This window comes from Alosa sapidissima, chromosome 20 (genome assembly GCF_018492685.1).
Source record: "Alosa sapidissima isolate fAloSap1 chromosome 20, fAloSap1.pri, whole genome shotgun sequence".
Lineage (NCBI taxonomy): Eukaryota > Metazoa > Chordata > Actinopteri > Clupeiformes > Clupeidae > Alosa > Alosa sapidissima.
The window spans coordinates 14,539,395-14,553,348 of record NC_055976.1 but is presented as its reverse complement, the minus strand read 5'-3'; the positions used below and the strand labels follow the sequence as shown (position 1 = coordinate 14,553,348).

The 13,954-nt window shown below is 43.1% G+C and overlaps 2 protein-coding genes across 2 annotated transcripts in view; both read left to right on the top strand.

Moving 5' to 3' along the window:
• The first annotated feature begins 1,545 nt into the window (after positions 1-1,545).
• dusp1 (dual specificity phosphatase 1) lies at positions 1,546-5,422 on the top strand. Its single transcript, XM_042074799.1, has 4 exons — positions 1,546-2,248; positions 2,535-2,683; positions 2,834-3,053; positions 4,019-5,422. The coding sequence occupies exons 1-4, from the start codon at positions 1,840-1,842 to the stop codon at positions 4,372-4,374; spliced, it is 1,134 nt and encodes a 377-aa protein (XP_041930733.1). The 5' UTR covers positions 1,546-1,839; the 3' UTR covers positions 4,375-5,422.
• A 7,257-nt stretch (positions 5,423-12,679) lies between these two features.
• neurl1b (neuralized E3 ubiquitin protein ligase 1B) overlaps positions 12,680-13,954 on the top strand; it is a 47,252-nt gene continuing 45,977 nt past the window's right edge. Inside the window, exon 1 of the mRNA XM_042074458.1 lies at positions 12,680-13,413. Within this exon, the coding sequence (XP_041930392.1) occupies positions 13,311-13,413 (103 nt within the window). The 5' untranslated portion in view covers positions 12,680-13,310. The remainder of the gene's footprint in view (positions 13,414-13,954) is intronic.

Here is a 13,954-nt window from a genome sequence, read left to right as displayed (position 1 = left end):
ACACACACACACACACACACACACACATCTGTCCAACATTCCTTTCATCTCTGGAGTATGTCTCAATGTTGACTTATCACAGTGTGGCAGCAAAATATATTACCCTGGTGGGTGATATCCCTCTATCACTTCTTTCTTTCTTTCTTTCTTTCTTTCTTTCTTTCTTTCTTTCTTTCTTTCTTTCTTTCTGTCTTTCTCACTCTGATGTTTCTAGGCCAATCTACATCTGTCATTTTGTCACCTTATCTTTTTTTTATAACGTGGCTCTAGTTCTTTCAATTTGTGTTGTTGAAATGACAGCCGAGATGGTCAGCAGAGTCCTACAGCTCTATGGCGAGCCCCAGCAGTGTGGAGGTGATGTCATGACCTATATATGCATTCCGCTTCTTTTTCAATGGGGGGGGGGGCACTAAAATACATTCTCAGATTCCACAGCAAACTGCAATGAGAAGTTTCTGGAGAAGAATATCAAGTTGTGCACAATTAGTGATCATGTATTTTGCATGATAATGTATTTCAGTAGTAAATATAACACCAAAGTAAGGGATCTGATAGGTGAAGAGGGTCAACAACACGAAAAGAAAACTGAATAATTTACCAAACAGGATGTGAAATTGGGTAGTTGAAAAAAAGAGTGACAGTTCTGGTCATGACAGTGCGTCACATCAGGGTGTGTTGACAGTACGACTCAGGCATAAACATCAACAAACGTGTCAGTGCGGTTTTAGGTGTCAGTTTCCCTCCCTTAAGTAGATAGCCTATATCAACATTAGACACCCAGGTCGCCTAATCCTACCAATACTGCAAAACCATTTTCAATCTTTCGATTTTCTTTCATAGTTAGATCTAATATCGTTGTTTTGGAATTTCAACATAATTGCGTTCGTCCTAGGCAGTGTTCTGAGCATTGGCCATATCACTTACTGTTAGTGTAATGATGTCTTACCGCCAGCGCTGTTTTCAGCGCATGGAAATTTACCAGACCTCAAGTTTCTATACAGTGATTAACTTTTATGGTTACCCTTTGCTCTCGCCGCATTGAACACTATGTACCCCTCTACAATAAAAACAAAGTATAAACTTTTATGATCGTGCTGACAGGTATTCACTAATTATCTTATTATTTGACAAAGCTCATTTCAAGAGTATAATAGAAATCTAATAAAACAATAACATCATGGAAAGTTTTCCAAATTCCTATATCAGAAAAAAAATGAATATTATAGTTTTGATCTCAATTAAGAAATGAAAACGTAATCAACAATAATGTCTACAATAATATGTTAAAGTGTGCACTTAGTAGGCTAAATTAAGGGGCTCGATAATATATTTAGGCTATAGCATTATACCATATCTAGAAATAGGTATAAATAGTTGAAATATAATACTTTCTTTGCAAAGTCAATCTCTCTTTAAAGGTTTGGTGAGGTTGGCCCGAACATGACGTTGGTGCAAATTCACGCGGGCGTCGGGCCAAAATGGGCGGGTTTGTGACGTCAGTCAACTCTCATTCACAAGGAGAGGTTACTATATAAGACCTCTCACAAAACTTGGAGGTTAGATTACACTCCCTGAAAAATTGCAAGGGATCGTTGGGGATATTAAAGTCTCCACCATAACAACAAACGGACACCTGAAAGAAGAGGCGGACTAGGTGATTCTACATCGTTTGTCTGAATTTGCTACATATCCGGAATCTACACTTTAAATAAGCTATCAAGAAGAACAAAGAAGCCATTACTACAGAGGATTCTTGTTTTGTAACAAAGAAAAGAGTACTTAGTGTTTCTCAAACGCGACTTCGTTTGAAGAACAAATATATCCGCCAGCCATAACTTTATGTATTTAGATTTTTCATTTTCAGCCAGACGTACTACTATGGTCATAATGGAAGTCCCTAGCATCGACGGTGCCTCTTTCCGGGCACTCTTGGAGGGAGATGACCCAGGCTGCCTTGTATTGGACTGCCGTTCTTTTTTCTCTTTCAACTCCTCTCATATCCCCGGCTCTACGAATGTGCGCTTTAGCACAATTGTGCGCCGGAGAGCAAGAGGAGGACTTGGATTGGAGCACATCGTTCCAAACGAGGACACGAGAAACCGACTTGTTTCTGGAGAGTATCAGACTGTAGTGTTTCTCGACGACCGAAGCTCGGAACTAAGCCAAGTGAAGAAAGACGGAACGCTGATGCTTGCTGTTACTGCAATGAGTCGCAATCCCTGTGGTGCCACCATATTCTTTCTTAAAGGTAAATTTTATTTCTATTGTCAAAGAACCCATGTATACTTTTGCACGAGGTGTATATTTAAATTTCATACACCATGTCAACACAGCGGCCTTTACTTTACACCTTATACGGTTACGACAGTGAGTGAGGCGCATGTGTTGATCTCAGCTGTTGCCCCTTTTAAATGAAATTCCACGTCTGCTCAGTTAACGATGTGCGAAAATAACCACCCGGAAACAGCTGCCCCTCGAGAGTTCACCCGAGCCCTTTGCAATTCACCCCATTCACTAATTTGTCTGCTTTTCAGGAGGCTTCGACAACTTCTCCAACGAATATCCGGAGATGTGTACCAAGCCCGCCCCCCCTCAGGGCCTGAGCCTGCCCCTGAGTGCCAGTTGTCACCCAGACAGCAGCGACCCAGGCTGCAACTCTTGTAACACTCCGCTTTACGACCAGGTATGTTCCGCCTGCCCGGTTTTTATAAAACTCTAGTGCTTCCGTAGGGCTTAATAATGGCTGTCAACAGGCCTCCTCAGTGTTTGTTTTGTGTGCCCGTGTGTGCAATGAGACCACTCAAAGTCTGCTATTTGGATTTTTCATTTTCAGGGAGGCCCAGTGGAGATTTTGCCCTTCCTCTACCTTGGCAGTGCCTACCATGCCTCCAGGAAAGATATGCTAGACATGCTTGGGATCACAGCCCTTATTAATGTCTCAGCCAACTGTCCCAACCACTTTGAGGACCATTTTCAATACAAGAGCATCCCCGTTGAGGACAACCACAAAGCTGACATCAGTTCCTGGTTCAATGAGGCCATCGAATTTATTGGTGAGACCATTTCCCCAAACACTCTTAAAATCACCCTACACTTACATAACAAGCACATATGTCACCATGGGAACAACTGACAGTCAGAAACTCCCTACCCCCTCCACTTCCAACTGTGGCTCATTCAAATTTGAATTTTGAAATAAAGAGGGGTGCTTCCCTCCAAAATTGACCAGCTGGACATCCCAGTCCCCCCCACCTCCTGATCACAATGGCTTACATCATCGTCTCCGATCTGATTTAAATAGGTGGCCCCTTTCATGTAAAGCTGTGTGGCACGACCCAATCTGCTTCTCAGTGGAGCAACTGGCTGCGTTTGAAAGAGCCCAGCTCCTTTGTTCAGTCACAACAAAAGGGCAGCTTCTCTAGGCTTTCGCTGGCCTTCCTCCCAGATCAATGCTGTCAGTGGGGGGTGGTAGCCACTCCTCCCCCTCTTTTGTCCTTTCTGCCCCTCTCTAGACTAATGCCCCCTCCTTACCCAGCCCCCATCACCCCCCACAGAGCATTTCTTCCTGCCCCCCCTCCCCCCTGCTGCCCTAATGATGGCTTTCTTCATTACTGATATTGTTGAGGCTCATTTGCAATTGATAGTGCCATTGTTTTTGGTTGGATGTTTTCTTTGGGGCTGTGAGGTGGGGAAGGAGGTGGTCCTTAAGTATACCCTTTCAAAGGCCACGTAGCCATTAAGCCACTTCCAGTCATACCTGAGTGATGTGTAGGTGAGCTGCATTCCACACCAAATTGCTTGAGGCCAGGACTCTCCAATAACAGAAGTACCTGTCCCTCTAGGTACTTTTCAGGCCACTGGTTATCTTCCCAGACAAACAATATAAAAAGAATGCCTTCTGATGGGCATTGAGCTCAGCCACATTCCAGACTTCCCCCCTCAGGCTTTCAGCTTCTGTACTGCTACACAGTTTACATTTATTTAACCTTTTTGTCTCTTTGTTCTCTGTTTCCCACAGACTCTATACGAAACAAAGGTGGCCGCGTGTTCGTCCACTGCCAAGCGGGCATCTCCCGGTCAGCCACAATCTGCCTGGCGTACCTGATGCGCACCAACCGGGTCAAGCTGGAGGAGGCGTTTGAGTTTGTCAAACAGCGGCGCAGCATCATCTCGCCCAACTTCAGCTTCATGGGGCAGCTCCTGCAGTTCGAGTCCCAGGTGCTGGCCTCCACCAGCTGTTCTTCGGAGGCCGGGAGTCCGGCCATGGGCAAGGGTGCCACCGTCTTCAACTTCCCCGTGTCCATTCCTGTCCACGCGGGGGCTAGCCCGCTGGCCTTCCTCCACAGCCCCATCACCACCTCTCCCACCTGCTAAAAGAGACTCTCTCCCTTTGGGACCTGATTGTGCCTTGATAAGTAGTCTGTTGTGGAGATTCCTTCCAGTGATGGGTGTAAAAAAGAGAATGTTGCAGTGCAACTTCTGTTTGGCGTGCCACATGGTGGTCTTTTTTTTTGGCCGTGGTGGTGGACAGTTGCTTCGCAGAGGTGATGCCAAAAGCTTTGGCAGTCTCTCTCTAGCACGTGGCAGTATTGTCGCAATGTTCAGTATTGGCATCAAGGGCACCGTTTGTTGTTCAGCCCAATACTTGATGGTTTATTGGTGTAGACTGACTGCATGTGACTAGGTCAGTGGATTTCCTCTAAGCAAAGGAGGTTTCCACAGACTTGTTTGCTAAATAGTGAAGGAGAAGCCAAGTATGAGAAGACTGAATGGTAATCCCAGGGTGATCTGGTTTGAGGAAGATTGTTGATGGCTTTTGATAATCAGACAGATCTTTTTGTCGTTTTTGTTTTGTCTCGTCTCTGGAACTCCATGGGTCATATCTTTAGTGTATATCTGTCTCAGGAGTTTGTTATTTCCATGGCTTTAAACTAGTTACTTTCACTCTTGTATACTCCAGTTGTAAGCCTTCGCAAAGACTTGCTCTGAGGACACCGGGAGGGGTAGACCCATCTCCTCAGATTCCGGCATATTTCTTTCTTGTTTTTTTTTTCTCCTAAGAACAATGAATGAATGTATTTCTTCTCAATGGCCATGAGGGTGGACAAATACATGCCATCTGCCAGTGGCTGCCTTTTAAAACGACATCATATCCCATTACCCATCAGCGTCAGACAGTTTTATGTAATTCTTTGTTTTTCTTTTAAACACAAAATACCTCATGACTCCGTACTGTTCCTATACCTGGGCTCTGACCCTGAAAGCACTACCAGAGGGGAGTGTTTCTGGATACTGTTTGATATGTCTCATATTTATTGAACTAAAGTAATATATTTGCTATTATTATATATTTTTACAGTTGTTTGTGATATGTCATATTTTGATACCGCTGAAATAAAATGTTCTTTTCGTACAAACTTGATATCAGTTGTTGCTCTCCTTTGTGGTTTGCCCTGTGCCTCGGCATGGCTTTTTTTTTTTTTTTTTTTTTTTTTTTTAAAAGTGTGATTTAACAGTCCATACGAAAGTGCTGTATGGACAGTGAATATGGAGGCAGTCTGTTCTGGTGATATTTCCTTGGTACTTTTGGAATTCCCCCATAACCTTTTTTAACTGTCTCAGAAGTTGCCTAACTGCCTACTACATATGACCCAAGACCAAAAGCTACCCCGAGAGTCTCCAGTTGATTTGACTGAAGGAATGATCTGACGTTGAAACCGAATGCGTGAGAACAGTTCCAGAACAGATTTCCCTGGGTTCTGACACCCCATCCCTCATTTCTCTGTGTGAAGGAATCTTCAGAGTTCATAGGGTTATGTTTAAGGGCATCTACCACAGAATACATATTAATGTCTCTTTGTCTGGGATCACTGGGGTCAGTGAGCGCATGTGTGTGTGTGTGTGCACGTATGCGTGCGCCAGGGTGTGTAAAACCATGCCCGGCTAAGCTAACAGCAGGAGGGGTCACCAGACCAAGAAAGGCTGCTGGAGAAAGCCTCCTCCAAAGGGACAATAGAAGCAGCTGCCAGGCGTTTGGGAAAAGTGGGATGACTAAAGGACATTCAACCACGGGTCCAATGCGGCCATTTTATTCCTTGATTCAGGCATGGTGAAGGATTGTAACGGTGACACCACACAGAGAGAGAAAGAGCCATGCCCCCACAGACTCCCACCCCTCTCAACCGCCTGCGCCTCTCGCTGCCACCCTGGAAACGTGTTTTGGGTTGCAAATTAGGGAAACATTGGCACAGAGTCGGCCTTCAGATAAAGGATCTCTAGTGATAATCTGGAACTGCTGCCCCCATGAAGTCCAAACGTGGGCATGGGCAGCCATCATGGCCTAATGGTTAGCGCTTCGGACTTGTAAATGGAGGGTTGCCGGTTCGAACTCCGACCAGTAGGCCACGGCCGAAGTGCTCTTGAGCAAGGCACCTAACCCCTCACTGCTCCCTGAGCGCCGCTGTTGTTGCAGGCAGCTCACTGCGCCGGGATTAGTGTGTGCTTCACCTCACTGTGTGCTGAGTGTGTTTCACTAATTCACGGATTGGGATAAATGCAGAGACCAAATTTCCCTCACGGGATCAAAAGAGTATACTTATACTTAAACTAAGGCAAGCCTGGTGTGTCAGTTCATTCTTTTTGTGGTGTCGAAAGACACCATTTTTCTGTCTTTCTCTTTTCACAAATATATGTAAAAAATGTTGAATCAACCAGTAGATTCTTGGTTGTGGAAAGTTTCTAATTCCAATCAAATCCCTCTGTGTTTTCTTGTTTCATTCATTTTCTGTCTTAACAAATCCTCTCTGTCCCTCAGAACAGAGGGCCCATTCTTCTGGGGGTCTCAGAATAATGTTTTTGTGCGCAGTCAACGGCTGCCTGCCTGATGAGATGCGAACAGCCACACACTTGTGATTTCCGTGGCATATGCTCCCCCCTGCCTCACACACGCACACACACACACACACACACACACACACACACACACACACATCCACGGCCATCACACCAAACCTCCACTGATCTTTTGTGCCCCCACAGGAGGCCCTCCCTGCTGGGGTGGGGGTTGGTGTGTGTGTATGTGTGTGTGTGTGTGTGTATGTGTGTGTGTGTGTGTGTGTGTGTGTGTGGTGTGTGTGTGTGTGTGTGTGTGTGTGTGGTGTGTGTGTGGGGGTGGGGGGGTTGTGTGTGAGGTTTTAGGGTCGGGTGCTGTTCAGGATCACGTCCTGTTACCCATCCTCTGAACTCTCTCAACTCTCCCCTGCCTTGTTTGCAACCAATGTTAGCTCACAAACAACTGTGAACAACCCACTTCCTCCCTGTAAAAGGTATTCTTGACATTTTACCCACTGATGTCAGAGCAGAGAGCATGGCTCCGGAAGCCCTATTTGATTTATAAAAAAAGTGCTGAGAGGTTGCTGTGTGTGCAAGAATGTCACGATGTAATGATAACGAAAATGGTCTGTGCATTTTCACCAACTGAGGAATGCCATCAATCTTTCACCTCTGACTTTCTGTCTCTCTGTGAGTAAACTGTTGCTGGGACTTAGAGAACATTCTTTTCCTATGCTGGAGGGCACTCACTTAAAAGCATTCTCTGTCTGTCTGTCTATCTGTCTATCTGTGGACAGAACTGGCTTCTTCCCATCAGATGAGTAGGTGCTTTTTACCCTCTCCTTTATGGTTAATGTTTGTTGAATTAGAGATAAAGGGAAAAAAAGAGAATATATTATTCCAGGCTGAAGCAATTGGCTGAGGAATTGATTTTGTCTTCAGGCCCTCACACTTCTTGATATCTAGAAGTATTTATTGAGCACTGCTAGATGTTTAAAGACAGTTAATGCCATGGGTAAATACTGTTTTGAATCAATTTAATATATTGATATTGATAGTAAATGTTTATATTTATCCATAGTGAATACATTTTAGACATACAGTATTTATATGTGGAATAAACATGAAGTTTTAACTAGTAGGAGTTTTTTTTTTATCTTTTCACATTACCTTTGAAATAGCAATAATGCAATTGCACAAAGACTGTTGCTCTTGTAGACATGCAGCCCACAACAATCTGTGTTTGTAAACCCTTCCCCCCACTACTTAAGAAGTTGCACCTCTGTAGTTGACGTCTGCCAGTGCTGTGTCCTGATCTGACACAGGATTTAGGCTAACAAGATGGGCGATTTCAGATCAGACTGCTTGAAAGTAAGGTATTAGGCTAAGACACAGACTTTCCCCATGGCGATCTGACAGGTATCCCCATCTCTCCTGCTGACACTCTGGTGACTACAATAAACCATTTTCCAGATTAAACTAAACTTCCTTGAAGATCCTTCTTCATACCATTGATGTTTCAGTCATAACTAAATATATTATCGTCTCTGACACATCTTGCATTTCAACTGAAACACAAAAGCAAACTCAGACAGCTTTTTACCACTTTCATGTCAACTTATTAATCCACTGTGTGCATGTGAACTCTTGGTTCATTTTCAAATGACTTGGCCTGCTGGCGGCACTGATGCTACTGGTATAACATCAATGTGTGTGTGGAGGCCCTGGGGTAACATGAGCCAGGCCCTGAAAAAAAGGCTGTGCAGCAGCTATCAGTGAATGGGCTCTCAGAACAATGGCTGGCCAGTGTATGAGACACTCCCATCCGACAGGAAGGCTGTCAAGAACAGTCTCACGCCACATACTGTACACACACACACAGAGACACACTCACTCTCTCTCTCTCTCTCTCACACACAGACACAGACAGACAGACACACACACACTCTCTCTCTCTCTCTCACACACACACACACACACACACACGCATACAAGCTCATGGGCACACACCAACACTCACTATACAATGCTTTCATACAAATCAAATGGGGACAGATGCACACTCTCTCTCTCTCTCTCTCTCTCTCTCTCTCTCTTACACACACACACACACACACACACAGACACACACACACACACACACACAGACACACACACACACACACACACACATACACACACATTAACACAAACAATAACAAATGGCATTCCCATTCACAAGTTCTTTTTCTCATGGGTTTGAAAGAAAGAAACTTTAGTTCCACATCCATTAATAATGCATAACACAACGTCTCACAGGATTGATTCAGTCATAAACTGCCCTCATATGAAGGAGTGGACACCTCACATTCTCAGCAGGGTATACACAACAACAACAAATCATTGCATTTACTAAGTGCTTTATCTAGATACCCAGAGCACTTTACAAATGAAAGGGGGCATGCTGGTTTCACCCACCACTAATGTGGTCCACATAACACAGCCGGCGTGTAGTTCACCATCAGGAGAGACAGGCTTATCCACACCCACGTCCTTCTAATTCTGACCTCACGCGCACATCATTCTAATCCCCAACCCGGTAGGGAAGGGTGCCAGGATCACGCCGGCTCGTGCCGAAGGTATCACTCAGAGCAGCCAGCTCCTTATCTTCCCATAATGCCTTGCTAATCTCAACGCCCCACTGGCATTCTGAGGCCTTTCGCTGCATGGCAACCGTGCATGCTGATGTCATGGGAGCTTCTCTCTCATGGTGATTCCTAAAGGAGATTATCGTGTGCGTATGCAGAGCAGACTCGTCATGTTGTGCCTTAGCCAAAGGTGCACGCTTTGTGTTGCCGTTTAGGTTAAGTTGGGAACTACACAAGCTGGATATAGACCATGCACTTACTTCCCCTCAGGATGAATAAAACATCTATCTATCTATCTATCTATCTATCTATCTATCTATCTATCTATCTATCTATCCATGTAACTGCTCTGGAAAGCACTTTGAGATGTCTGTGTCTGTATCTGTGGCTAATGGTGCTACAACATGAAATGGAGATGAAATAAGAGGGTATGTTTAGGACTGTGTGGGTTGACATGGAAAAATATATGAATTAAACAAAAGGAAATCAAAGTGTTTGTTGAAAAGTTATAATAAAGTATAGTAAATAAAGTTAAAGATAGAGTTTTCATGATTGTGAGGAGGCAATCCTCCTCAGGTAGCTTCCTGTTTTAGGTTGACAGTACAATACAACACACAATGTAACAACACAAAGAACAAATCCAAACAACTTTATCAGCTCAAGATCAGCGCAGTCTGAAGGCCAGAAAAGCATATCACATTTCATCTGATGTTCACCTTGTGTTTCGTCTTCCCTGGAAAGCCACCGCAATCAAGTGCCATTCGCTGGGCAATCTCCCAACAGGAGGTCTAGCGTGAGAAGCATTCATGTGAGGCACATCAAGTGCTGGCATCAGCAGTGTGTATGTGTGTGTGTGTGTGTGTGTGTGTGTGTGTGTGTGTGTGTGTGTGTGTGTGTGTGTGTGTGTGATTACTGAATGGCCTTCTTCCTGGATGACTTCGGAGGGTGTCAGGACATGAGTATGTATCTGCATGAGTCACTGCAATGACTTCTTTTGCCTGAGGGACACTTTTTCAAATGGCAAAGCCACACACTTCCTCACATGAAAGAATCCAAGTGAATAGGTCTTGGGAGTGGTGATGACAGTATGCTGAATAAAGGAGGCTACCAGGCCATGCTATGATTAACTGCCCTCATAAGAGATGAGCCCTTGTCGTAGAATATAAAGAATTACGTAGGGGTGGCTTTCTTTTACATGGATTAAGACTATAGCTCCATACTAAAATAAATCTTCAATGATAATCTCCATTGAGAAAAAGCTTTCAGTAGGCCTAATCCATGTACAGAAAGTAGGTTGTTTGGAGTTTTGGGTAGATTTTCTGATTGAATTACCAGGTCAATTCTTCATCACAAGAAACATCTCTTTTTTATCTTCTGACAGTGATAGGTCTTGTAACATAGGCTGTGTACAGATGGTAATGTATGATGTACAATAACTGAGAATGTGTTTTGTCATAAAATGATGACAAGAGGCATTTTTCTCTGATTTGAATCATATCAAGATGCTGCACATATATTACACATATCAATGTCATATTCAGAAATGTCATCTAGCCTACGTAGGCAATCAAAACAAACACAGATGTCTGTGTGGTCAGCTATCTTTCACTCTCTCTGTGGAGAAGTGGGGGAGTCTGAACCCGTTAGCCTGTAATAAGATTCATCTCAAGACATTCCAAGAATGTCTGGTATGCTCCGACTCAAAGTTTATGGTGTTGCAATCTGTCACCAAGTGGAGTGGAGAGAAGTTGTTCCCAGTTGTGATTCCCTATTGTTGACATGAGTTCATACCATATACTTTATCTAACAGCCAGGAAGAACACATATAATTGATGATAAAGGACTATCATCAAAATCCAAATAAAAGAGGTGATGTAAAACGTATCATTGCATACACTATGATTTAAGCTATCATCATGAATATGTGAATCATCGTCTGATATATCAATTTGCGTCAGTTGACTTCATACTTCCCATGTGCGATAAGGTCAAGAGAGAAAAGTTCTTAGTTCTTTAGGTGAGCCGCAGGATTCTATTTGTGAATCAAGTGCTCCCTCTTGTGGAGAAGGACAGGAACATGTATGAAGAAGGAGAAATTCAACCAGGGTTGAGTGAAGACCCTTATTACAAAAAATGTATCATAGGGTTGTGTTCATTTCATGTCTGAAATTCATTTTAAAATATTGTTTTTTTTTTTCTGTGTTTCTGTGTGCTACTGATATTTTCTTTCATTGTCTCCTGTGGAAAAGGAACTTGTCAGGACACACAAGAAATGACATTAGGACACAAGGGTATTTTCCCATGCAAATCAGTGTTTTGTTTTTCTGTTTTCATTCTTTTCTTACTGAAGTTTTTCTTTGACTGAAGTTAATCAGTGACTAGCTCCTTTACTTGCCAAGCCCAGGCTGAAAAAAAGACTGGACTTTAGAATTGTGACTATGACTGAACCTGTGTGATGCAGTCATGTAGTCTGTCTGTTGTGTCTACAATGTACAATTAAGATATTTTAAATATTTTACATTTTAGCCTACAATTGTTGCATGATTTATTCCCTTCAAACCTCAACTGACCAGGGAAAATATGTGAAGCATTTCTACCCTACAGTATGTAATAAACAAGCAAAGGCATTTGGACCATGTGAACTATTTATTTTATCAACTGTGTTGGCATGCACCCTATACACATTCATAGTCTTAACAGGCACTAAGCCCTGGCAGCACATCGCCCCCTCATGCAACTCCATTGGTTACCAGTCAAATTCCGCATCATTTACAAAATCCCGCTTCTCACCTACAAGTCCATCCATGCTCTGGCCCGTAAATACCTTTCTAACCTACTCCACCCATACACCATCCTGCGGGCCCTCCGGCCTTCCAACAATTTTAAATATTATATTGTTTTTGTATTTGAATGTCACTTTGGACAAAGGCGTCTGCCCAATCCCATGACCATATAAAACTAATGTAGGCCTATTATACTTATTTTCTCATTATCCACTTTATTGAACAAAATGAGGCACTACATATATGTAGCCTAAGCTTTGTATCATCCTCTAACGAACTGATGCAGTGTAGCAGGATGTTTGTCTGTCATGAGCAAGAAACAATGTTTATTTTTTGTTCTACCTCATCGGAAATTAGTTTGAACACAACCACCTCAGAAGGACGTTGGAGTTGTTTATAAAACGTGTGCGACTTCTGTAGGAAAGTGTCGGTTATCACAGGTATGTGGGTATCTAGTTACATGTGGTATGGTCTCGTATCACGTGTAAGACCGCGGGACATTTGAAATCGGTCCGTTTACACCTTGAGTGGGTGTGATGCCCGTCAAATGCGTGCGTCGTGCGCCAAGAACATGTCATACAGGTATAATTAATTTCAAATAGCCCAATACCGGATGTTTCTCGATGAACTCGAAACAGTAGGCTAAACGTAGCGAAATTACTCTTGTTCTTCATTTCGACGAGTGCATCCATTATTTGACGCCATCCCTAGAGCGATGAGCCTACACTGCCCTGAACACGTTAAATTCAGAAGTGGTGGCGTCAAATCAAAATAGCCAACGGGGTTGTTGTAGGCTATACCCAACTGTTAATGGCCTTGGGCACGTTTCCACACCCGTCGTCGTCTGGCATGGTGACTGCCTTGCTGTTATTGGACAGAAAAAAAGATAAGAGCACACACGTGTTTCTCTATTTATCTTTTAAACGGATTTTTAGGCGGGAGTCTTGGGAAATATTTTTTGTACAGAGAATGTAAAACCTTGCGCACTCATAGAGCACTTAGACTACGGTTGAAATAGTCAGTTTGAAGTCGGCGGTCCTGAGCACAGCAGAACAGGAAGGAACGCATCATGGGCAACGCAGAATCTTCAGATACATGCATCCATCGTACAGCATGCAAAGCAACCCATCAAAGCAAACGAAGAGGTTGTCAGTACTCTGGAAAAGAGAATGGTAAGTGTTTTTCGCATACACTTTGCACGAATTCAGATTATTCTGCATCCAAAGTCGCATTAGCCTTTAGTTTCCGATTTCACACTAATACTGTACAGTTAGTCAGTTGAAGAACAAGAAACTGTTTATTAGTTATGTTTTTGTAGGTAACATTCGAATAAGCATCTTTCATAACACCTTATAACACCACCTGAGTTTCTTGACAGACACAACAAGGCAGTTACCTGTCAAGCTGCATGCTTTGCAATTTTGCCAGTGCTCCTGTGGAGGCACTGTTGTAAATGTGCATGTGATACCTGATAAAAACTTATTGTATAAAGCAAAAAGCACTCAGGAATTACAATACTGTCCAATCGAAAACAAATATTGTTAATAATTAATATCTTAATAATTTTGAAATAGTGATACAACTTTGAATGTATTAAAGCAGTGCATTACATTGCATATGTTTGGAAATATTTAGACTATACCACAAATTGAAAAAGGAAAAAAGTGGCACTAATTTTCAGTGTAACCCTGGCCTTCACACATGGTAATGTTT

What these genes read in the sequence shown, in the direction of transcription:
- dusp1 (XM_042074799.1), top strand. Translation starts at nt 1,840, where the DNA reads ATGTATTTAGATTTTTCATTTTCAGCCAGACGTACTACTATGGTCATA. An exon ending in CACCATATTCTTTCTTAAAG is followed by an intron (nt 2,249 to 2,534) that starts GTAAATTTTATT and finishes TCTGCTTTTCAG; the next exon opens with GAGGCTTCGACAACTTCTCC. An exon ending in TGAGGCCATCGAATTTATTG is followed by an intron (nt 3,054 to 4,018) that starts GTGAGACCATTT and finishes TGTTTCCCACAG; the next exon opens with ACTCTATACGAAACAAAGGT.